The 26,202-nt window shown below is 43.7% G+C and overlaps 1 protein-coding gene across 1 annotated transcript in view; it reads left to right on the top strand.

The window, feature by feature from the left end:
- The window catches only part of CYBB (cytochrome b-245 beta chain), a 34,742-nt gene extending 12,231 nt beyond the window's left edge, over nucleotides 1-22,511 (top strand). Inside the window, exons 4-13 of the mRNA XM_073358198.1 lie at nucleotides 5,423-5,507; nucleotides 6,522-6,667; nucleotides 8,016-8,206; nucleotides 11,502-11,631; nucleotides 14,045-14,137; nucleotides 15,234-15,487; nucleotides 16,181-16,343; nucleotides 18,357-18,503; nucleotides 20,297-20,421; nucleotides 21,203-22,511. Of these exons, the coding sequence (XP_073214299.1) occupies nucleotides 5,423-5,507; nucleotides 6,522-6,667; nucleotides 8,016-8,206; nucleotides 11,502-11,631; nucleotides 14,045-14,137; nucleotides 15,234-15,487; nucleotides 16,181-16,343; nucleotides 18,357-18,503; nucleotides 20,297-20,421; nucleotides 21,203-21,329 (1,461 nt within the window). The 3' untranslated portion in view covers nucleotides 21,330-22,511. The remainder of the gene's footprint in view (nucleotides 1-5,422; nucleotides 5,508-6,521; nucleotides 6,668-8,015; nucleotides 8,207-11,501; nucleotides 11,632-14,044; nucleotides 14,138-15,233; nucleotides 15,488-16,180; nucleotides 16,344-18,356; nucleotides 18,504-20,296; nucleotides 20,422-21,202) is intronic.
- Nucleotides 22,512-26,202: the final 3,691 nt, after the last annotated feature.

Consider the following 26,202-nt stretch of genomic DNA (forward strand, 5'->3'; position numbering starts at 1 on the left):
ATTTTCCAAACATTGAAACTGAAATGAAATCGGGTTAAAAATAAAAAAAATTAAAAATCAGGGGAAAAAAGAAGAGAATTTTTTGATTATACCGTAGCAAAATGTTATAATTTTTTGGTTTGTTTTTATGTACAAAGGTTTATTTTGTCTCTCTCAGAGCTAGTAGTTTTTCCAGAAATCCTTGTTTGCATATGCTTGTATAATTTTCTTCAAAGTATCCTCACTCATGTTGAACCTCTTGCTGTCTTGGAGGTAGTCCAACTTTCAAAATAAGCTCTCTGCATCAACAGATCCAGTGGGTACACTCAAAGCTTACAGTTCCCAACTTTAGCAAAGTGACACGGCATCTTGATGACTGTTCCAAAACACCAGCACATCGAGTTTCACATTGTCAGGGTTAGGCAAGTACATGAAAGTAGTAAATTACCCTTTCAACTTTGAAATTTCATGTTTAGTTGAAACATGGCAAATAGTTGAAACACTCTGGCAAAATGGTCATAGTCTGCTGCAAAATTTACCTTGAGGAAGGGGTGCAACAACAGGATGACATTCCAAAAAGAATCTTCAGCACCAAACACTTCGGGATTCAGATTATGAGACGCAGTCATCTCCCATTTCCGGCTGAGCATTGTGTGGAAGGTTTTGAATGCTTGTTTGGTTCTCATATTCTGGGGGCGAAGGATTTCTAGAAACAGCTGGGTTTTTGTCATCGTATATTTCTCCTGCAGCTTTTGTGCTCGCTCCAGCTGAGATTTTAGTTGTCAGGATCCAGTAAATGTCTGTACTGGCAAACACGTTGGCAGTAATCCGAGGAAAATTCCAGTGTTTTCTGTGTGTCGCACAGTGATTCCAAGTTTTCAACCATGAACATTAACTTGGTGCGCAGAATCTGGTGATCATTTTGGTTATTTGCCAGTCACTTCAGAGTTTCTGCTTTAGAACCAACAAAACTCCAAGCTGATCTAGGAGAGGCAGTAGCACAGTGCACATGTTATTTACATGACCGGCAGTGAAATACAAGCTCATCTACTGATGTGGCACAACAGGCGTAGTAATCAGCACCCGACACTGCACTCGTCTTGCACTGGTGTCAAACAAAGCCTTCAACGTGTTTGCATGCTTGAAAATGGCCCCGAATCCAATGATGCAAGATGTCACATCTTCCATTTCTCCTGTAGCAGTAGCTACTGACAGTGCAACATTAATCAGATGAACAGGACAGGTAATACGTAGCAGCTCCACTTTCTGATTGAGTTTAATCTCCTGTGCAAACTTAGTCATGTAGGAAGCAGACTCTGTGTTAGTTGTGGCCACATTTTCCCAAATTAGTTGGTACATCTGAAATAAGAAAAGGAGTACTTGTGGCACCTTAGAGACTAACCAATTTATTTGAGCATAAGCTTTCGTGAGCTACAGCTCACTTCATCGGATGCATACTGTGGAAAGTACAACAGATCTTTTTATACACACAAACCAAAAGGTTTTCTCTCCCCCCACACCCACTCTCCTGTTGGTAATAGCTTATCTAAAGTGATCACTCTCCTTACAATGTATATGATAATCAAGGTGGGCCATTTCCAGCACAAATCCAGGGTTTAACAAGAACGTCTGGGGGGGGGGTAGGAAAAAACAAGGGGAAATAGGTTACCTTGCATAATGACTTAGCCACTCCCAGTCTCTATTCAAGCCTAAGTTAATTGTATCCAATTTGCAAATGAATTCCAATTCAACAGTCTCTCGCTGGAGTCTGGTTTTGAAGTTTTTCTGTTGTAATATCGCAACTTTCATGTCTGTAATCGCATGACCAGAGAGATTGAAGTGTTCTCAGACTGGTTTATGAATGTTATAATTCTTGACATCTGAGTTGTGTCCATTTATTCTTTTACGTGGAGTCTGTCCAGTTTGACCAATGACATAGCAGAGGGGCATTGCTGGCACATGATGGCATATATCACATTGGTGGATGTGCAGGTGAACGAGCCTCTGATAGTGTGGCTGATGTGATTAGGCCCTATGATGGTGTCCCCTGAATAGATATGTGGGCACAGTTGGCAACGGGCTTTGTTGCAAGGATAGGTTCCTGGGTTAGTGGTTCTGTTGTGTGGTATGTGGTTGCTGGTGAGTATTTGCTTCAGGTTGGGGGGCTGTCTGTAGGCAAGGACTGGCCTGTCTCCCAAGACTTGTGAGAGAGCATTGGGTCATCCTTCAGGATAGGTTGTAGATCCTTAATAATGCGTTGGAGGGGTTTTAGTTGGGGGCTGAAGGTGACGGCTAGTGGTATTCTGTTATTTTCTTTGTTAGGCCTGTCCTGTAATAGGTGACTTCTGGAAACACTTCTGTCAGCTGTTTTGCCGATGCACCAATAACTATCAGCAGAGGGGATGAATGTCACAGCCAACACAAAACAGTGTGGGCTTATTTTGTGTAACCCTTCTGCCTGTCAGAGTTGGCAGCAACAAGGGCCGGGTTCAGTATCTAGGGGTACCATTTCAAAAACACAATGCAAAAACGGCTCGAGCCCCCACCTAATGATCTGGGACAATTACATACCCACCCCCCTGGCCGCCTCTAAGAGGCAACACTTCCCCTCTCGCAAGCACAGAGTCTGAGTGTAGCAAAAGCCTTTTAACAAAGGAGGGAAACAATGCACCATTATGTTGGGGAAACACCACAAACAGGATTCATAACACCAACCATAAGCAAAAGACCCACCCCCAAGTAAGTTTGGCAGCGTCCTTTTCCCCTCAGGATCTTAAGTCCAGCAACCCAATAGTCACCCCCCTCACCCAGCTTCTGTCCTTGGTCAGTGCAGCCCCCCCCAGAGTTCAGAAGTTCATCTGCAGAGTTTACCTCCCAGCCTGGGTGGAAGTGAAGGGAGGTATGGGGGGCATCTTATATGCTCCGTTGCTTGGGTCGACAGCCGAGTGCCATGCCTCTCCATGGGGTTCTGCTGCAGTCTTCACCGCCAGCCGCGCCTCTCCACCAACCACCCTGCTATCTGCTCCACTCTGCTCCAGCTGTCCGCTCCAGCTGTCCGCTCCACTTTGCCAGCCGCCCACCAACTTGTCTTCAGCCCCCTCCCCCCCACTTAACACAGCTCTCAGCAACTTCAGCTCTTTAGTGATTTCAGCGCTCAGTGATTTTTAGCTGGTAGTAGGGGGAGCCTCAGTGCTGACGCAAAGCCCAAAGTAGGTTTAATGCTTATTAGACCTAGGTATCAGTGATTGTAGCTCTGCAGCATGTAACAAGACTCCCAGTGGAGCCAAAATTAGCTCTGTTATTACACCATGAAAAGAAGAGGGATCAAAGCAGTGTTTAGGGCCCTCAGAAGGGATCCACGCTACTAGGTACACATTACTGTATGCAGCCTCTCTCAATTCACTGGGTTTTGGAACCCACATCCCTTGCCTAGCGAGTGCTACTTAGTTGAGGGCGAGTCCCTCCATCATAAAATGCCAAGTACAGTTCTACTGTCCTTGATTCACATAAGCAGGATAACAACGCTTTATTACTCCTGCCCCAACAACAGAGAGACTGGGGATCCCACAGCAGCCAAAGTGACCATTTGAGCAAGCAGTCCATATGATAGGCAGGGTGGGTGTGCCCATGCAAACGAGAATGCCCATGCAAACGAGATCAGCCCCTGAAGTCCTTTTCCACAGCTCACCACCAGATGTCGGGTAGAGCTCATTCTGACTCTGCTTACATCTGCTTTGAAATAAAAAAATGAAAAGAAAAGGCCAAGAATTGGATGGTCCAAAGCATTGGGAGACTTGTCAAAAATCAGACTAGATTCCACATTTCCATCAATTCGTTCCATCAGTTTAGATACTAAAGCATCATCATTTTTCTTTCCGATACTTACTCATTAGGAAGAGTTTTTGCTACTGGACTGTATTGTTGCACAAAGTCACCAATAGGCCCCTCTGCTATTAACAGTGTTGTCCGGCAAAACAAAGAGCACGCACAAATTCGTTGACACAATCGTGCTGTGTCCTCTCTTTCATTAAAGCCCTGGTGAAAGCTCCTGATATTGACTGTTTATCCTGAAGCTCGCTTTCTTCTTTAAACTTCTCGTGTTGCTTGCTGTCAACATGCTTCTTTGCTCTGTCAGCACGTGCACTGACCTCAGCACTGCAGTACTTGCAACACAATGTGTCCTCTTCGCTCCCGTCTTTACTTGTCTTGAAAATTTCTAAGCACTGATTTTCTTGTTGGTAATTCAGGCATAGATTTGAGTTTTTGCCCCATGTTTACCTTTTTATCTTAACTATCTGTAACCCCAAGGAGTTTACCTAGGTTCCTGGGGTTCTGTGTACTGGTAGTTCAGGGAGAAGCACGCTGTCCCTGGTAGGAAGGGGGAGCCAAGGGCAGACTCAAAGTCTGCTAGGCAACCAAGAAGGGGTGAGGCTATTTAGAGCAACAGGGAGCCCTGTTGGTTTGGGGAAGGATTGCAGGCATGTCTGCTCAGAGGAAGGGGCAGAGTGAAATGGCTGACAAGGGAAAGCCTGGGAAGAAGAGCTAGCCTGACCAATAAGGAGTGACATGCCCTCCTCTGGGAGCCCTGGAGGGGGAGAAGCCATATTGGGAGTAGTCTGGAGCCAGTCACAAAAAGGGCAGGATTGGCTGTGTGGGGATCCAGGTCCATCCATCCAAACCCATAAGGAGACTGGCACTAAAGGAGGTATCTGGGTGGATAGAGGGCATTACATATCTTTATCTGTGGAGGATTGATTGTTTCAATTGAGCACCACACTAAAGGGATGCAAAGAAATAGGCAGGCAGCGGCTCCTTGTAAGCCAATCATAGCGCAATATTAATGATTGGTTTTTCCGACGTCCACCGTGTGTGCTCTGTGTTTTACATTGTGGAAACTGCTTCAATCTCATAGTTGCAGGACACAACAATTGTGTAAAGCTTTAGTGTTTAACAAAAATAAGTACCCCAAAAATACTGAGTGGATTGATAAATGGGTATAAATCAGTAAAAACTGAACTCCTTTAATAAAAAAACTGGTAATTTATCAGTGAAAATCAATAAAAACTGAAAACGCAGAATGCTAAAAGTACTTGACACATGAACACTCAGGACTTCAGTGCTTTCTTGCAAAAATATGCTTGTATTTTCTCCAAACGTCTTAAAAATAATTTGGTGTGTCCTGTTTCCATGTCTAACTGTTAATCTTAGACTGTTTGCTTTTCATGGCTGGCAAAGAGAGGACAATGTAATGAATGTTTAAGAATACAAGGAAGAGAAGGAGAACACATAAGTATAGTCTCCAGTTGATCCAAAGACTTCCACTGATTTCAGTATGCTCTGGATCAGTCCTCAAGTATGCAAACCAGTGTCACAACTGTTACCAAACTATATCCTTCACACCACAAATAATCTGCAAAGACTTTTCATTTTTTTTAACCCAAAGTGCTGCTCAACCCGTATCAGGAGACAGTTAGACAGGAACCTCACGTTTCACAAAATGGTGGCTTGGATGATTGCCCTTCATACTGGTAGGTATTTAAGAATTTTCTTGATCATTGCTTTATCATTTCACCTTGCACAGAATCCAAATGGAAGCAGTGTCTCTGGAGTTTATGACCAGGTACCTCATTTCACTAAACTAAGAGAATGACACATGGCATGGGTTAAATCCATTTCCAAATGCTAGTCTGAAACTAGCAGAAAGCGAAGTGGCAAAAGACAACTCTCTGTTATTCCAGTGCAGGCTACTCTTTAATAAAGGGTATTCAGCCATGCCCTCAGAAAAACTGATACCCAGCATTTAATGCTTTCTGTGGCTTGTTTCCAAACTGTAGTAAATTGTAGTAAATAAGGAGAGTGAAGAAAGACAAGCTGCATATGAAGGATTGGGTAAATGGGCTTTCTCCCCTTCTTGTTATGTAGACTCGCCATAGACTTTTCTATGGTGCTGATCATCACAGTATCTGAGCAGCTCACAAACAAGAATACGTTGAGCTTCTCACTACCGCTGTCGTCCCTTCCTGAGGTACGGCTGTTGTATTATTATTGGCATTTTACAGAAAGGGAACTGAGGCACAAACCGATTAAGTGACTTGCTCAAGGTCAAGCAGGAAGTCTGTGCCAGAGCTGGGAACACAGCTCAGACCACCTGAGTTTTGTACAATTACAGGATCAGACCCCTCAGCCCAAATTTTCGAATGTGACTAAAGACATCTCAAAGGGACCTGAATTTCAGAAAGTGCTGAGCGTGCACCCCCACTTGACTTTCTGTGTTGCTCAAATCACTTAGTCTGTCTTGTGCCTCAGTTCCCCATCTGTAAAATGGGCATAACACTCCTTCCTGACAGGGTAGTTGTGGGGATAAAATCCACTGATGATTGCGAGTCTCCCAGATACATGGTGATAGAGAGCAAAGGTTCTCTTCTGTAGTTTGGACAATGCCCTAGTGGTCAAAAGCCAGAAACTTTTTCTGAGGTACCTGTACAGGAAATGGTATAACACTTACCTAACACAAGCCATGTTGTTTTCTCTGTCACTCACAGCCATACACACCATTGCACACTTATTTAATGTAGAGAGGTGTGTGGATGCACGTGTTGAAGCGAAAGGAACTATTCAAGCTGCTCTCTCTGATCTTGGTGACGAGCAAGAAGAAACATATCTGAATTTTGTCCGAAAAAAAATTCCGGTAAGTGACCCTGTGCCATGGGGAATATTCACCTATGCAACTGTGTCAAGGACATTTTGTTATTCAGTATGGTTAGTAGGCTGAATCTGTGTTTCGACCACATTACAGGAACAAACCCTGCACAATGTATTCCTCTATATTTGGCAATAATTAATAATAGTGATGCTGAACTTCAGTAATAGCTCACATTTGTCCTCTAACAGTCTGAGTCCTTTAGAAACATAATTCATTAAACTGCGCCTGTGCAAGGTAGCTAGATAAGCATCACTATTACCCCTATTTTTCAGATGGGCTAAGAAAGTCACAGAGATGTGAAGATTAAAATCTTCAAACTTGAATTCCTACAATTAAGGTCTGTTTGTTGTTGCCCCCTCCCGCCCCCTCTCTCTCACACACAAACACACACATCTGCTGAGCACCCACAATTCCTATTGATTTTATTGATAGCTGCAGGTGCTCAGCACCACTGAAAAGCAGAACGTTCATATTGGTACCTACATATGGATGTAGGCTCCTAACTTTGGACACACAGCTGTGAAAATGGACTTCAGTGACATTTTTTCCCCACACAACTAGCCAGTGGCAGAGCTAGAAACAGAACCCAGAATTTCTGACTCCCACTTCCATGTGCCAATGAGTAGAAAATACTTTCTTTCCCTCTTCCATTTAGTTTACTCAGATTCAGTACAAGTGCAGTGTAGCAGACATAGGGTGTGCATAAACACTGGAGTGACTTAGGACCACAAGTCCTTTGAAAATCAATTGGACTTGTGCTCCTAAATTACTTAGGTGCATTTGAAAATCCCACCTGCGAGGTGAAGTCCTGACTCCACTGAAGTCAATGGCAAAATTCCCATTGATTCAGTTGGACCAGGATTTCACCCCAGTGTGGATGAATGGTGGGTTCAGGTTGAAGCTTCTGAGGCTCAAAAGGCTTCTTCTAATTGTCAGTCAACTCTACTACTTTGACTGTTTTTTAACATGCTGTAACCACGGTGTCCCAGAACATCATCTTGTAACCCAGCACAATTCTAGTAGCCTTCTAGACATGCCTACAGCTCTGGTGACATGGATGGGGTTTGGATGTATCCCTAACCAAAAACTTCAAATATAATATAAATAAGTGTGATTGCATTACTCTCGTCCTCAAAGACCCCAGATGACTTCCTCTATCCCCCTCCCTTTTTCCTATCAACTTCTGATCACTGCTGACACTTTAACTATTCCCATGCTGTTTCTTACAGAATGCCATCTCCTTAAAGATTCTGAAATGAAAAAGACTGATGGTGCCCAATTCAATTTTGATAAATTGTCTTCATTGAAACCCCTATGTGTGTTTATTTCACAGAACCCCGAAGGTGGCCTATATGTAGCTTTCACGTATTTGGCAGGTCTCAGTGGTGTCATCATTACATTGGCCCTTATATTAATCATCACATCATCCACTAAAACCATTCGAAGGTCCTATTTTGAAGTATTTTGGTACACCCACCATCTCTTTGTCATCTTCTTTATTGGACTTGTCATTCATGGAGCTGGGTAAGTATTTGTAAACATTCACTGCATACACTACAAGATACATAGAATCATAGAAGATGAGGGTTGGAAGGGACCTCCGGAGGTCATCTAGTCCAACCCCCTGCTCAAAGCAGGACCAATCCCTAACTAAATCATCCCAGCCAGGGCTTTGTCAAGCCTGACCTTAAAAACCTCTAAGGAACGAGATTCCACCACCTCCCTAGGTAACCCATTCCAGTGCTCCAACACCCTCCTAGTGAAATAGTGTTTCCTAATATCCAACCTAGACCTCCCCCACTGCAACTTGAGACCATTACTCCTTATTCTGTCAATGGTAGTTCATGTACTATAAATTGAAGCCCAACAAACAGAGACATGTAATGTATCTGATTAGTGATTTAAGATGCTGTTATCTTGATAGTGATTATTGGCCCAATCCTACAAACACTTACGCATATCAGAGACAAGTTGTCACATGCATAAATCTTTACAAAAGCTGGTCATATTTAGATTCACCGATACTCACTTTTTGATTTTCTAATTAGAAAGTTCTTTCCTGTGTAGGGTTTCTCTTCCTATAACTTAGCTCAGTCTTATTTCCTAGAAGGAATTACATAATACACCACGTGAAATTGTCCAAAGGAAATAACACAACAACAAACACATTTTTGTTGCCTTAGCGCTAAATCTAACAAGGAATTATCTTTCCAAACATTGTTAATATTAGCAGTCCATTAATGTTTCAAAATTGGATTTCAGTGATTGCAGGTTTATTTATAGACAAACATTAATTGTTGTGACTTAGAGACAGCTTCTAAATTCCAAACAGGCGTATTCTTTCCCTGTGAATCGTTCATTTCGTTCCTCTTTTTTTCCCTTTGCAAAATAGCTTTAGAAGTTATAAAGCGAAAGTGAGGCAACTTTAGTACTAGGAAAAATGAACTCCAGTTACTGTTTAAAATTATAGAACAGATGTATGAAGCAGGACAGAAAGCTAAATAGCATTTAGTCACAAGCAGCATTTCTTAATTCATGCTCTTAAACTACAGTTAAGAGGAAGTTCTTGATGTGATCTTTTAAAAGAGAAATTGAGTGGTCCAGAAGATGGGAAAGAGTTCTTTTAAAATGGTCAATAATGATGACTGTGCAAAAACACTTCCTCCCTCAACTGTGAATGGCCCCAGGGAGAAGTCAGAAAAGGGATTGTTACAGGGGCTCTGTGCATCCATTGGAGGGAGGGGTGCTTCCGCTTGCCCAGTGCACGGTTGATACACCCTGTCAAAGTCATCACAACTGTCAACTGGGCCAGACAAACACAGTCAGGGACTCCGGCTCTTTGGGCAGGGCAGAGCAAATGAACAGTCTGTAGCTTTTCAGCCTCCTAGCTGGGATTAATAACCACAAAGAGGTTTTGGCCCCCTAGGCAGGGCAGAAAAAATGAACGGTCTGTAGGCTCTGGGCCTCCTGCCGGGGGCAAACAAGTGCAATCAGGGCTTCATCCACCTGGCTGAGGCAGAACAAATGAACAGTCTGTGGCTGGGGTCTCCAGCAATAATGCCCACCTGCCAGCATAGCAGGGGAACCCGGGCCCACCCTATTCCACCGGGCTCTGACCCAGGGCCCTGTGAAGCCGGTAACCTCCCTATTTAGGGCTCCACTATCGGCTCCAATATGTTCCCTGGGTCACTTCGTACCCTTAAGTCCATTTGTGGGCCTGTCTTCCACGTTCAGCATCCAAATTGGTCTCCACAGCCAGTGTGCTCTCCGTAGCGTAGTCCGGGATACCCACCTCAGGAGTCTGGAGGGCTTACTGGAACAAGCAGCACACGTCATCCTCCTCCTCAGTCAGCCCTGACTGAGCTGGCCAGCTTCCTTTTATCTGCTCCCGCCACCTGAGACATGCACAGCAGAGACACGGGCATGGCCTGACTGGTTAACCTCTGCTTGCCCAGTGTGGGTTGGTATACTCTGTCACAGAGATTACAACTGGAGGAGTAGAAATAGCAAACAGATGAGAGGGTGACTATGAAGTTAACATGTTAGATGTAAGTCCAGGACATGTTTTGAAAACTAGGATGGAAATTTTTGCTTTTTTAATATCTGGGATGGATAGAAAGCTAATGAAGCAAGAGAGGATAAGAATGGTTCATGTTTCCTGGAGCAAAAGTAACACCTCTCATTAAAAAGTCAACACTTGTCAGTAGTTACAACGCAGTGGTATCTTTTTGTCTCTATTTACAATAGGAGGTAAATGAGCAATAACTATCAGTCAAAGTTGTCTTTTTACTTACAACCTTGATAGATTAAACTTGCAATAATGAAAACCTTGAAGTTTTGAGAGCAATGATTAGAAACATTGCCAAGAGAGAACTTCAGTAGTCTAAATGGGAGGAGATGAAGGCAGGAATAAGATTTCTGTAGAGGAAAGGATAAGTTCTAGCTATGATCTCAAGGTAGTAGGCAGTTGTACAGAGAGGAGAGATGTTAGAAGAAAGGATCAGCTTGAGACTAAAATAATTCCAGTGTATTTGGCCTTAGGAGCAAAGTTGAAGTTTTTGAGTATAAGAAGAATGAAAAGGTAATCAGAAATATTGGACAGAAGACTTTTCACCTAGAAGGAAGATTAGTCTTTAATGTGTGATGGATAGATGTCACAAGTAACCAGGTACTGGCAGACTCAGTATAGTTTGAGTGATGGAAAATATACAACTCATAGCTGCATGTCATCTGTGTATGGAAAAGCAATAACCAAAGTGATGCTAGAAGTCAGGGGGAGATCCTCAACTGGTGTCAGTCATTATAGTGATTGACTTTTTTGCACCAGCTAGGATGTGAGAGACTGACTAGCTGAAGATCTAGTCCACAGCTTCCAAGAGACAGGAGAAGTCAAACATGACTTGTACAGCTGAAGTTTGTTTGCAGTAATTTTAGTTATGGTCACTGATAAACTGAGGATCCTGATCTTTCCACCCCTTTTATTTCAAAGGGATAGAAATAGAACAGGCAGAAGGAAAATTCAGGCTTTCTTTTAAACAAATGAAATATTCCCTTTGTAACCACATTATTACAAATTGTAACTGTAGTATTTCTCAATTCTTCACTTGATGTTTTATGTGAGGAGGTTTCCCCTAGGAAATCAATACAGATTTGCCTCCCCTTTCTCCTTATTTTAGTAGCAAATCTGCAGATTGAGCAGTGTAGTAGACTCTTACCAGAAAAAAAGGATATTAACAGTGCAGAAATAAATTGTTGAATATAATAACTGTAAGTATTAGATATCATTTAATTTACATTAACATTTTGTATTCTCTTCAAGCCGTATTGTACGTGGACAGACAGCTGAGAGTTTGAAAAAGCATGATCCAAAAATATGTGAAAAGAACTTCACTCAGTGGGGAAAAATACCATCATGTCCTATCCCCCAGTTTGCTGGAAATCCTCCTATGGTATGTTCTATTGTCTTAAGTATAAATACAGTAGTGAAAGTCTTCAAAATCTTTCACTTTTTGTGTGAAACTACATGTTTAGATACTATAGAAAGATTCATCTGAATCTAAATATGCAGTAAACCACGAGCTTCAGTGGGAAATCACTTGTTTTTTAACATTTTGAAATGGCAGATTGTAATCAAAGATAGACTAAAGAAGGACTCCCCAACTCCACTGCATGGAGGGTATCACCTAAATGTCTCGCTTTTGAGCAGATACTTGGAGGCCCAGGTATTGGAGATCACCAAGTTGTATATCATTGTTGGGTGGGCTACCCAGGGAAAGAAGAACTTCTGGGGAAAACATCTGACGTAAGAACACTGGCCAGTCAGCACTGAGTGACCACATCCAAGATGATAGCACCAACCCAGCCTCCCGAGCTCGTTGAACTACCATCTGCAGTAATTCCGATATTGGTCCCATCTGTGGATCTCCAAATACCTCTTCTTCAGAGACAATTTAAGTTTCCTGTATTGGTCCTGACCATCTCTAAACTAAAATGTTCATATTTAACAGGATGGGCAAAAGGAAAGGGAAAAATATTGAACAAGATTGACATACCAAAAAAATATGAGAACCATTCACTAGAATATAATCATGACCTTGCAAGGTTTATTCAAAATTATATATTAGCATGCTCAGGAAAGGGAAAATTGCAAACTCCTCAGGGCAAGGATAGTCTTTTTGTTATGTTTGTACAATGTGTAGCACAATGGGGTTCCTGGCCTATGATTGGAGTCTCTAGGTGCTACTGAAATACAAATAAGAAATAATATTGAGAGGGAATATTTCGTATCATTAAGGTAGGTACCATGCATTAATGTAAAACAATGGCTTAAGGAACGTTGAGAATAATATGTTCATTTTAAGGGAGTTTTCAACTGAGACCTCATCATGATGGCAAACCCCAGAGAGACCCAGCATCATCTGGACTGATCACTAGCTAGATCCTTAAAGTAGTCTGTCTGTTCATGTCTGTTCAATTGGGTATTCAGTTCATGTCTGTCACTGGCGATCTTATTGTGCTACCAAAGCTTCTGGCACTCACGTGATCGCCAACCGTGCAGCTGCATTCCTTGACTAGATCTCAGGTTCCATCCAAATCTATCAGTAGGAACCACTGTCTTGTGAAGATGAAGGAAGACTACCACAGATTTAGATCCAGATGTGAAGAGAAGGCACTGTTCAGCATAATCAACTGAGAGTATAATCACCAGGAGAGGGTCAGCATTATAGTTCTAATGTGCTGAGTGACTCTTATTTCCTAGTGTTTTGGGTCACTATTAAAAGTACTTCTGTGACAAAAGCAGACTCATTTTCTGAGTAAAAGCTATGGAGTTGCATGTGTGTAAATGAGAGCAGAATTTGCTCCATTATGTTCATGAGGGGCAAGTCTAAACTCAGCTGGTTCTTGATTGCTTTTCAAACTTGTTAGATCATAATGGATTTTTTTAAAATGTCATAATATTCCAGGGCTTGCTACTCAACCTGACAGTCCCATTTCTTTGAAAATATTTTTGAAATGAACTCATCACCCAGATCCCATCAGAGGTCACATAACCACCAGTTTACAAACCCACATAGTTTAAATGTGCCAAACTGATTGCATGTGTAGCTCCATTTCAATCAGTGTGGTTATGGTATTAATTTATTCTTATGATTTTTTTACTAACCTTTTTAATGTATAATGTACTCTTAGTTTTACATACTGTATGTGCATGAAGAGTCAAAAGTCAAGAGAAAATAAATGCTGAACTAAGAAAGTGATTGAGTCTTGAGACTATTTATACTTATTCCTTCATATAAAGCCTGAAAAATCCAAGCCCTCTGCTTTGAAACTAGAATTGACCAATTCAAATTAACCTCAGAAGTTTCCAGAGAAAGTACACCTGATGACTCTAAACTCTTCACTTCAGAAAATCCTATCCACCAAATGTAGGCCTCTTGTTCATCCAGTCTTCTGATCCTCACGTTGGGATTTAAGAATCTCTATCCTGCACCCTGACTCTACTTCGAAAGAAAAAAATATGTACCTATTAACCATATTGTGCTCAAAGTCACTCTGAACTTTAGCCAAAGGGGAAGGACCACGCACAGGAGAATCCTGTTCTATAACCAGCCAGCTGTATGGTAGCAGATTGTAAATCCATCTGCAACACTTGCTAGAGGGAAAATCCACTCTCAAAGGAGGAAGTTGTTTTGAAGGTTTGATGTGATGTATCAGGTTCCCCAGACTGAGTGATGAAGAGCATCAATTCACTGAAATGAATGTCTGTGTGTATAAAGCCGCCAGTATTTTATGTAAAATATCTTATCAACATATATGTTGCTTCCCCTTCTCATTTTCTTCTTATCTTTGTTCTGCTAACAGACATGGAAGTGGGTAGTGGTTCCTATGATTTTGTACTTCTTTGAGAGGTTGGTGCGATTTTGGCGATCACAGCAGAAGGTGGTAATCACAAAGGTGTGTATCAATGTTATGTGTTTATCTTGGGCAAAATGTTCCTCGGTCTTCCCATTACTTGCTATCAGTAGTCGAGAATACAGTATTGTGAGTGTCTGCAGGAAAAGGCATGGACTTCCCCACACCAGGATGCGTTTATTAGAGAAAGTACCCTTGGGAAGTGTTCTGGATGCTGTTAACCAAAATGGGTCCCTTCAGCAGCGCAGCTGCACTTCTATTTATTTAAGTGCTTTTAGAAATGTTACTCTGAATCTCTGTGTGCCTCAGTTGCCCACCTGCAAAATGGGAATAATGATACTTCCTTTCTCCAACCCTTTATCTGTCTTGTCTGCTTATACTGTGGGTTCTCCTGGGCAAGAAATGTCTTTCGCTATGTTTCTGTACAGTGCCAAGCACAATGAGGTCCTCTCTCAGTTGGGCCTCTAGATGTTACAGTAATACAAATAATTACAAAGCTAGCCAGTTCTGAAGTTAGCCAATAGACTAGATCTCCTTCTCCAAACCTCTCCTGAAAATTGCTGGCAGACTCAGCAGAGAGGTCAATGTTAAATAGTCATAGAGACTGAATTACTGTCTTGCGCCTCAAGATGGTCATTTCCAGCTAGGCTTAAAAAACCATAGGGGCAAGGCAAATGCCCATGCCATAACTCCCATGTGGGTATACACGGAAGGCTTCAGTTTCCAGTGCTGTCAATCCAATGTCCTGCCAGTGTGCTAACCTCCACCCCTCAACTTCATGAACATGTGATCCATTCTGTGGCACTGACAAACTGCACCTGAATTAGTCACACACATACACAACCCCGACAATATACTAGATGTATCTGGCTGCCCTATAACACTTTGTGTTAAATGATAAATAATAGCCACAAGAATGGTATGAAAATGTTTCTATCAACAATTTAGACCATTCTACAGCCTCCTGTCCAGCTGTCAGATGCTGTTCCTCAGACTGTCCTGTGTTCTTTGAAAGACAGTTTGACCAGTTTATTTTGCTTTCACAGTGAAATATGATGTGTGATGGTGATGGATGTGGTGATAATGGATGGGGCTAACAGTGCAGCTGTTGACAGCCTTTTGTATTTTGTGCCCTTAGGTGGTCAATCATCCCTTCAAAACATTTGAGCTCCAGATGATGAAAAAGGGCTTCAAGATGGAAGTTGGGCAGTACATTTTTGTCCAGTGTCCCACAGTGTCTCATCTGGAGTGGCACCCTTTCACACTGACTTCTGCCCCTGAAGAGGATTACTTCAGCATTCACATCCGTATTGTAGGAGACTGGACAGAGGGCTTGTCCAGTGCCTGTGGATGTGACAAAAAAGAATTTCAAGAAGCATGGAAATTGCCAAAGTATGTGCAATCTCCATGATAATCTCTGAAAAGGGACAATGTTATATCAAGTTTGCTAGGCCTAAAATTAGACCTACTCTCTTTGGCGGCATGCGTCACACATTCCTTGACTCCCTCCATCCTGGCTGATGGCTACCCTCTAAATTTTCATTCCATGCCTGCTCATAAAAATCAGTTTTCTTAAAATGCACATTTTGCTGAACTGGGACAAGTGTTTTTGAGGAGGTGAATCTGGTGATTGACTCCAAAATCTAGGTATTCTGTCAATGGAAAATGCACTTGAGCAACCTTAACCTTAAATTTATGGGCCAGATTCTCAGGCTCTGGTTCTGGCTATAAGTGATCAGTGCAGAATTCCACTAGTGGAGGAAAACTCCACACTGACATAAAATCAGTAGAAACAGCTTCTGTGCCACTGGTCTTTCCCACCACCAGCAAGGGGGTTTAATTGGGGAGAGCTCCATTATACCAACCCTTCACTGGTGTAAATTAGAGCAGCCCCTAGACTGCTCTATGTCAGACTGGGGCTGGGTGTCACAGAATCAGGGAGCTGTAACTAGTTTTACAGTGCCCCACCCTACCCTTTACCAAGTGGTACTTGGATATAGGGAAGACTCGAGCCCACACTTTTTTTGTGTGGTGATAGATATATAGATGATATTTTTATATTATTAATTGTACTCTTTCTTTTAGGATACTTGTGGATGGCCCCTTTGGCACAGCTAGTGAAGATGTATTCAGTTATGAAACTGTGATGCTTGTTGGAGCTGGAATAGGGGTCACTCCATTTGCATCTGTACTCAAGTCTGTCTGGTACAAATACTGCAATGATGCAACCAATCTAAGACTCAAAAAGGTATGTCCCCTGAGTGTACAAAACCTTCCCAATGAATGATTGCCCTGCTTTCTCGGTATGAATCAGGAGGCCTCCCCGTTGCACCCTCCTCCTTGTGTTTCCTCCTGGTATCCCACTTCCTCACTTATCTCAGGGCTTAGGTCTCCATCCCACGGCGAACTTAGTTTAAAGCCCTCCTCACTAGGTTAGAAAGCCTGCCTGTGAAGATGCTTTTCCCTCTCTTTGATAGATGGATCCCATCTCTTCCTAGCAATCCTTCTTCCTGGAACAACATCCCATGGTCGAAGAATCCGAAGCCCTCTCTCCGACACCACCTGCGTAACCACACATTTACCTTCACAATTCGATGTTCCCTACCTGGGCCTTTTCCTTCAACAGGGAGGACGGACGAGAACATGACTTGTGTCTCAAACTCCTTTATCCTTCTTCCCAGAGCCACATAGTCTGCAGTGACCTGCTCAAGGTCCTTCCTGGCAATATCATTGGTGTCCATGTGGGGAAGTAGGAAGGGGTAGCGATCCGAGGACTTGATCAGTCTCGGCAGACACTCCGTCACATCCCAAATTCTAGCTCCGGGCAAGCAGCACACTTCTTGAGTTTCCCGGTCTGGATGGCAAATAGATGACTCCATTCACGTGAGGAGGGAGTCCCCGACCACCACAACCCTCCTCTTGGGAGTGGTAGTCGTGGAAACCCCTTCCCTAGGACAATGCATTCCATGCCTTCTGGCCGATGGGGTCTCCCTCTGCTCCCTTCCCTCAGATGACTTTTCAAAACCATTCTCCACCATAGTACCTGTGCAGAGAGCCTGAAAATGGATTCTTACCTCTATCTGCATTCCGGGTACATGAGTTCTCTTCTTTCTTCTTCTGGAGGTCACATGCTGCCAATTTTCTTCCCCATTCTGCACTGCCCTCTCTGATTCTTCAGCATGCTCATGCGCTGACTTCTATCCAGAAAGTCTTCATTTTCTCTGATGCAATGTAGGGTTGATACTTGGGTCTCTAGTCCTTTACCCTTCTCTTCCAATACAGAGACTAGCTTGCACTTCATACAGACAAAGTCACTTCTATCCTCTGGGAGAAAGACAAACATGGCATATCCTGTGCAGGTCACAACAGCTGATCGCTCACTATCCATATTGTCTTCCTTCTAAGAGCCTCTTCAGATGTTGTATTTCTTGCTCCCAGAAGCCTGAAGGGCAAAAAATTCTGTGGGAACTCCCCCTCCCCCCCCCAGCCGAACTTCCTCTGTTTGCTTCTCCTCTGTTCGCAGCTCAAGAGATGACAGAAGAAGCAGTGACAAGCCTATGGGCCAAATTCAGCACAGGGAAGGTGGGCTACACCCAGTAGCTTTCCACTGAACTGAGGAAGGCAGCAATAAAGGCACTTTACCACCTCTATTACACTGTTGCCAGCTTCGGGTTGCAATAGCGTTGGCATGTGCTGCTCTCCTCTCTCTGGGCAGGGTGGGATTTTAGGTCAATGGAACTAAGTAGTCGCTGGTCCACCAGCCATGCCTTTGGTCTTGAAATTGCCCTATGTGTTGGGGCAGAGGGATCCCCCACAGTTCCTCTGTGCACCTGAGGTCACATCCCCTCTGCCCCCTCCCCTTGGGTAGAGGAACTGGACCAGTTCTGCTGCCTACTGCTTCATTGGCTGCACAGTTGGAGACAGGTTTTCTTCCAAGTCATTTTTGAATGGCTTAACTAATTGCTACTCTGAGGGAGCAGGGATGGAGAGGCAGCATGATACTGTAAATAGGTCACTGGTGGAGGGAAAAGGGGGAACTGTTTCCCTTCTCACATAATCATTAACTCTGCTCCACAGCTCTTCCAGCCTCCAAACAGTTATGATGCCAGATGAACTTCCTATCAACTCTAGTCACAAGGGGAATTTCTAAACCACCAGGAAACCGTGCCTCTAAAAATCCCCATTTGAATCAGCAAACATGATGGATGTGGAAATGCGTAAGTGCATACAGAAGATAAGAGTTTAATTCTGTCTCTTTCAGATCTATTTTTACTGGCTGTGCAGAGACACTCATGCCTTTGAATGGTTTGCTGACCTCTTGCAGTCTCTGGAGAATCAAATGCAGGAGAGGGACAATGCAGGATTTCTCAGTTACAACATCTACCTAACAGGCTGGGATGAATCTCAGGTAACCACTCTGGGGAAATGTCAGTCCCTTAAGTGTCATGGATTTTTTTTATTATTTTAACATCATTTGGGGGTGGTTGGTTTGTTTCTGTGAAGGTAAAAACATTCAAAAAGGAGCTGTACCATTCTCCTGGCCCTTGTATGGCTGTCAGGGATTTTATTTTTAGAAGGATATTGTCAGAAAGAAAAGTTGCACAAACCTATGGCCAACTGAGAAGTTTCCATATGCTAAAAATAGAATTTCTATTGGTTATAGTTAAAGCTGTGAGTCTCTCATTGAAGTCACAGATTCTGTGACTTTCCGGGACCTCCATGACTTCTGCAGCAGCTGATGTGACTGACTGCAGGGACATGGGCTGTGCCCCCTTCCCCCCCAGCGCCAGTGGCGGTCCCGGGCTGCATGCCACCGCCCTCCCCCCCCCCCCCCCCCCGGAATACCAGTGGTAGTCCCGGGCCACCCTCTGCCCCAGAGCACCCGCGGAGTCCCCTGCCCCAGAGTACACAATGTCCCCCTGGATCTTCCCCATCCAGGGCACCCAAGATTTAGACCGGGATATATAGTACAAGTCATGGACACGTCACGAGGCATGAATTTTTGTTTACTGCCTGTGACCTGTCCATGACTTTAACTAAAAATACTCATGACTAAAGTCTTAGCCTTGGTAATAGTGCTTAAAACCCAACATTGCCCTGTCATAGGGCCTGCCCGCCCTCTGGCACCCCGCCCCCCCTTGACCTAGTGTAGTGCTGCAGGCTCTCCCTGTCTCAGGTTCTCTTCTCTCAGGGTTGCTTAAGAACTCCACCCAGTCTAAAAGAATGTGAGATAAATAGAACCTGAGGAGGGGAATATTTATTCAATACAAATACACTGGAAATAAAGTCTCTCTCCTTGGGCTCGGGGATTGTTTAGCCCTCCTCCTTGGGACCTGTGGTCTCCCTTAAGAGAGCTTGTCTCTCTGCAACTGAGCAGTAACTCCAGCTAATGCACAGTAATGGGACTCAGCCAGTGGCAACACATTTCCTTCAGAAGTTTCCTGGCTCTTTTACATCTCCCTATGGGATAGGACAATATAGACTGGTTTTGGGAGACCCAGGTCCCAAACCTTCCATTGGATACTTGAGAAATGGGTGAGTCAGTCAGGAAAGAGGCTTATTTTAATTCTTTTGATTATATTTCACTCTACTTATATTCCACCCACACAAAATTCTGTGAGTGGAGGGGGCGGGAAGTTGTCACGCTTTTAGATGTGGGGAAGAGAAGAAGTAAGGTTGTATACCTCTTGGTTCCGAATAAGTCACTTCTCTAATTCTTTCCTCGAATATAACTAGTAATTCTGTTAGGGCCTAATCCATATCCTACTGAAGTAAACATAAGTCTTTCCATTGACATTTGTGAACTTTGAATCATGCACTTAACTCTGTTGATGTAGATGGAAATTACATAGGGAGAAGAGAAAAGATTTCACAGGGACACACGTTCCCTTCAGACATACCAGTGCAACCTGAATGGGACCCCACCAGTATAAATGGGGGGGAGAATCTTGTCCTTACAGTACCATCAAAGAACCTAAATCAGGCAGTTCACTACAACAGAAAGCTTATTACTTGCTTTAAGGATTAATATTTTCAAGCCCTGAGATCAAACATAAATTCCACATCCAAGAGGAGCTCTTCTGGCCTGCAGATAATTCCACTGCATGCTAATAGGGCTAACTTTCTAAACTTGTGCTAAAGTATCCATCTCTAAATTTCTCCTTACACTGTTCCCTAAAGTCTTTGTCTCCTTTCCCATAGGCCACTCATTTTACAGTACACCATGATGAAGAGAAAGATGTGATTACGGGTCTGAAACAGAAAACCTTGTATGGCAGACCCAACTGGGAAAATGAGTTCAAAACCATTGCAAGTCAGCACCCAAGGTAAACCAGAGTTCAGATCTATAGTTTCTGTGGACTACCTCAAACTAGCTGCCATAAAAAAAATTGTCTTACTCCTTATGTTGGTAATATTTGAGAGGCAAAGTGATCCAAGAGACTGAATATGGACTTCAGAGCCAGGAACTCCCAAATTCTAATCTCAGCTCTGCCACTGAAATGTTGGATAGCCTTGGCCAAACCACTTTAGACCTACATTTTGAAAAATGTCCGTTAATTTTGGGAGTTAAACTGCATGCATGGAAGGCCTGATTTTAGAAACATCTGTAAGTCCAATTGAAGTCAATGATTAATGCTTCTGAAAACCAGGCCTTAAGATGGATGGGCTGCATTTGGGAACCCAAAACTGGAAGCAGCAAAATTAGAGGCTGCTTATGAGAATCTGAGCCTTAACCTCTCTGTCTCAATTTCCCTAGACCAAATTCTGACTCCATTGAAATCAGTGGAAATTTTGCCATTGACTTCTGGAGGACCAGGATTTAGCCCGTCATCTGTTTTAAAAGCAGTTATAAATCTTACCTGTCTACCTCATGGGTTTTAGGAGGATAAATTAGTTCCTGTTTCAAGAGCACTGTGAAGATTTAAAGAGATGTTAAATGTATTAATATTAAGTAGCTCATATTGTAATACAAGGTTCTATTTTAGTGCCTTTAATGGCTGTCAGCTGCAGATCAAATGATCCATTTGCTCACCCACCCTACTCATGTTGTTGTGGATTGAATACCTGCTTGGTTACTTACCACACTGTGATGTTCTTTCTTAACAGTTCCAGAGTAGGCGTCTTCCTCTGTGGTCCGGAAGCCCTGGCTGAAACACTCAATAAGCAGTGTATCAACAACTCAGATGCTGATCCACGAGGAGTACACTTCATTTTTAACAAGGAAAACTTTTAACTCACTAAAAGAAAAGGAGGACTTGTGGCACCTTAGAGACTAACAAATGTATTTGAGCATAAGCTTTCATGAGCTACAGCTCACTTCATCAGAGGCATCATATTCATCATGTAGCTCACGAAAGCTTATGCTCAAATACATTTGTTAGTCTCTAAGGTGCCACAAGTCCTCCTGTTCTTTTTGCGAATACAGGCTAACGCGGCTGCTACTCTGAAACCTTTTAATTCACTGGCTCTGACAGAATACAGGAATAGCTAAATCCAAAAACTAAAGAACTTGTTTCTTTTTCTGTTGGAATTTGGAGATTATGGACTGGATTCTGATCTCAGTTACACTAATGTTAAGCCCTTTGCGTCAGTGGAATTGCCCTGGATTTACACTGGTGTAACTATGGATATGTCTACACTGCACCGTTGTCGCCAAAACTTTTGTCTTTCTTGGGTCCTATAAAAAGCCCACCCACAAAGAAAGACAAAAGTTTTGCTGACTCAAGTGACTGTGTGAACATGGCTTTGTTGGCAGGAGCGCTCTCCTGCCTACAAAGCTTATGCCGCTTGCGGGCTGGAATTATTTTGTCGGCAAAAGTGCGGACAAAATACGGCAAAAGAGCGTTCACACACACTGACTTTTAGCGACAAGGCTGTGTCAACACAGCCTTGTGGCTAAAAGCTGCATAGTGTAGACAAGCCCTAAGAATCTGTTTGACCTTGGGTCTATTTGCATGGGCCTCCTCATTCTGAGCAATTTAGCAGAAATCTGTTCTTTGTGGGGTTTGTCTCAATTACTATCTTTAGCTTCCTGTCATTTGTAATGACTTCCTCAGGGTATCGATAGAGATTGAATCCTGGGGAGCCAGTTTACACTGATGATAGCTTAATCCTATGAAACAAAAAAGAGATTTAGCATAATGCTTGCTACTTAACATGCAGTTTATTTTGGCTACAGGAATTTTCTGGAAGAAAGTCAAATTTGGGGAGGGATGAATGGGACTTAGGCTATGTCTACACTACAAATTACTTTGGTATAACTTACATCGCTCATGGTGGATTATTCACACCCCTAAACCAGTGGTTTCCAAACTTTTTTTTCTGGGGACCCAGTTGAAGAAAATTGTTGATGCCCACAACCCAACAGAGCTGGGAATGAAGGGTTTGGGGTGTGGGAGGGGCTCAGGGCTAGGGCAGAGGGTTGCAGTGTTGGGGGGAGGGCTGTGGAGTGGGGCTGGGAATGATGGGTTCAGGATGTGGGAGGGGACTCAGGGCTGGGGCAGGGGGTTGGGATGCAGGAGGGGGTCAGGGCTCTGGCCTGAGGGTGCAGGCTCTGGGGTGGGGCTGGGGATGAGGGGTTTGGGGTGCAGGAACAGGTTCCAGGTGGGGGGGGGGGCTCGGGGCAGGGAATTGGAGGGCAGGGTTGGTGTGTGAACTTACCTCCTGCAGCTCCTGATCAGCAGTGCAGCTAGGGTGCAGAGACAGGCTTCCTGGCATCATGGACTGCGCTGCGCCCCGGAAGCGGCCAGCAGCAGGTCTGGTTCCTAGGCGGAAGCATACAAGCGGTTTTGCACGACTCTCGCCTGCGGTCACTGTCCTCCCCCACCCCCACCGCCGTTCCCATTGGCCAGTTCCCAGCCAATGGGAGTGCGGAGCCAGTGCTTGGGGTGAGGGCAGCACATGGAGCCCCATGGTCTTCCTGCCTAGAAGCCAGACCCGCTGCTGGCGACTTCTGGGGCACAGTGCAGTGTCAGAAAAGGTAGGCACTAACTTGCCTTAGCTGGGCAGCACTGACAACGGGACTTTTAACATCCCGGTCGGCGGTGCTGACCAGAGCAAGGCAACCCAGCATCTTACATGTCACAACCCAGTAATGGGTCGCAACCCACAGTTTGAAGAACACTGCCGAAGCGACATAAGTTACACTGACGTAAGTGCAAGTGTGGACAGCGCTATGTCAGTGGGAGAGCTTCTCCCTCCTGCCAACAAAGCTACTGCCTCTCATGGAGGTCGGAGTTACTAAGCCAACGGGAAAGCTCTCTCCCATCAGCTAAGAGCATCTTCACCAGAAGCTCTACAGTGGCATAGCGGCATCAGAGCTGTAGTGTAGACATAGCCTTACCCAAAAGAGAGATTCTCGGAAAAACAACTCTCTGTTGCTCAAGTAGGCAAAAGAAATGTACAGATGATTATGCTGTCGCTACATATTTCTTGTGTTTTAAAGGAACTGAATTAAATTGTAAGCTCTTTGAAGCAGAGACCTTGTCTACCTGTTTATTCATGCAGCTCCCAGCATAATGGGATCCTTATTTTAAATGGGTTCTATCGGCACTACTGAAATATTACTAAAAACAAGTAGGAATAAAACACATCTAGGGCAGAAATTAGGTGGTTTAGTCTGCTCCCTTCATTCCTCAGATTTGTTGATATCCAGTTTATTCCAAGGGATTCCTTGATAAAGAGCTACATTATTCTGGGTGTTTCTCTGGTTCAACTCAGGTCACAATTTGCCTGAAGCTAACAGCTTTCAAACTTCAGACAAAACACCCCTTCCCAACTCACAGGTCTTTGAAAGCTTGATGCTTTTATATTCATGGCACAGAAATATAAACAAAAATAGAGTTCATGTTTTCAGTCTCCTCTTTCAAGGATAGCTCTGAAATGGCGAAAGTGCTCACCAAATGATTAAATGGGTCCATTCTTAGGAATTTTTAAATACATATAATGCTTTTTTGATCCTACTGCTGAACTATTTCTCTTTGACAACAGAGAGACAGGTATTGGAAAGAGGAGGTCCTGGGGGCTGTGTTTGTGATTTGTATGCATAAAGTTCTCTCTATACACTCACACATGGTACAGTACTTTAAAGTAACTGTTATGGGCCACCTGCAGAGGCAAAACAAGAAAAAGGACCCTACACAAATGGATTTTCAGTGCAGGCATGGTAGAGAGACACACACATTCACTAAGCAACCACACAAGGAAAAAGGCTTCCAGCACCCAAATGTAGTGTCCTATGGATTCCCTCAGTGCAAACTGGATACAATTAACTTAGGCTTGAATAAAGACTGGGAGTGGATGTGTCATTACACAAAGTAAAACTATTTCCCCTCCCACTGTTCTTGTAAAGTGCTGGAAAGGGCCCACCTTGATTATTACTACAAAAGGGTTCCCCTCCCCCCCTCACTCTCCTGCTGGTAATAGCTCACCTTAAGGGATCACTCTCATTACAGTGTGTATGGTAACACCCATTGTTTCATGTTCTCTGTGTATATAAAATCTCCCCACTGTATTTTCCACTGCATGCATCCGATGAGGTGAGCCGTAACTCACGAAAGCTTATGCTCAATAAATTTGTTAGTCTCTAAGGTGCCACAAGTCCTCCTGTTCTTTTTCCTGGCTCTTGTTTGTACTCCCCCAGTGCCCTGCCTGCTTGCTGCCTTTTCAGCTCATTAGCAGTCCTCTGGAGCTCCTTCACACTAATTAGACCTTTCTGCCAGATTCTTGTAGTGATGTTATCAAGTGACCACCTACTTCTTCAATTCCAGCCACGTTTGTAGAGACATCAGATTGTACAAAGTGCGTTTTTCAAACCCCTCCTTGCCAGATGCAGGATGGTGTACCAGTTGCCCCATCGCACAGCTTTATTTCATGCAGCCAGCCCTAGAAGTCAGTACTTCAGAAACAAAGCTTCCCAGTTTTTTATTTATTAATGTCACCTCCCCAGCGCTGTTAAATGTCATTTTAAATTATATCAACGTTGCGGGGGGGAAAATCCCATTTTGCATGGAGCTTGTTAATCCCAGCTTTTGTGGGAAATTTTTCAAGCTCCTTCTCTACAAGGACATTTTTAAGTCTGAGAGACAAGGTGAGTGAGATATCTTTCACTGGACAAACTTCTGATGGTGGGAGAGACAAGCTTTCCAGCTACACAGAGCTCTTCTTCAGGTCTCTGTGTAGCTTGAAAGCGTGTCTCTTTTACCAACAAAATTTGGTCCAAAAAGAGATATTACCTCTCCCACCTTGTCTCTCCAATATCCTAGAAGCAAACACAGCTACAACAACACTTCAAAGAACAAATTTTAAGTCTGCACAGTTCTGATTGGAGGTCAGAATAAAGTTTAGCTAGACTGAAAGAAGAGTTTTCTTTTACTGGAATGTAAATATTGTGACAGGGTCGGGCCAGATGGCTATAGGAGAGTAATAGAAGGCAGATATATTAGCCCCAGGTTAAGTAGGTCCCTTTTCCCTGGATAAGGTAACAGGGAAGGTTCCAGAACAATCAGGAACCTTCTGGAGACAATTAAGACAGGCTGATTAGAACACCTGCAGCCAATCAAGAAGCTGCTAGAATCAATTAAGGCAGGCTAATCAGGGCACCTGGGTTTTAAAAAGGAGCTCACTTCAGTTTGTGATGTGCATGTGAGGAGCTGGGAGCAAGAGGCACTAGGAGCTGAGAGTGAGAACGCAAACTGTTGGAGGACTGAGGTGTACAAACATTATCAGACACTAGGAGGAAGGTCCTATGGTGAGGATAAAGAAGGTGTTGGGAGGAGGCCATGGGGAAGTAGCCCAGGGAGTTGTAGCTGTCACACAGCTGTTCCAGGAGGCACTCTAGACAGCTGCATTCCACAGGGCCCTGGGCTGGAACCCAGAATAGAGGGCGGGCCCGGGTTCCCCCCAAATCCTCCCAACTCCTGGTCAGACACAGGAGGAGTCGACGTGGACTGTGGGTTCAGAAAAACGGCCAAGCTGAGGGCTGCCGTGAAGCTCCAAGGCAAGCAAATCCACCAATAAGCGCAAGACCCACCAAGGTAGAGCGGGAACTTTGTCACAATATCTTACTGAAACAGAGTAAGGGTGTAGTTTTGTCTTTGATTTCAGTG

The sequence above is a fragment of the Lepidochelys kempii genome, chromosome 1 (assembly GCF_965140265.1).
Source record: "Lepidochelys kempii isolate rLepKem1 chromosome 1, rLepKem1.hap2, whole genome shotgun sequence".
Classification (NCBI taxonomy): Eukaryota; Metazoa; Chordata; order Testudines; family Cheloniidae; genus Lepidochelys; species Lepidochelys kempii.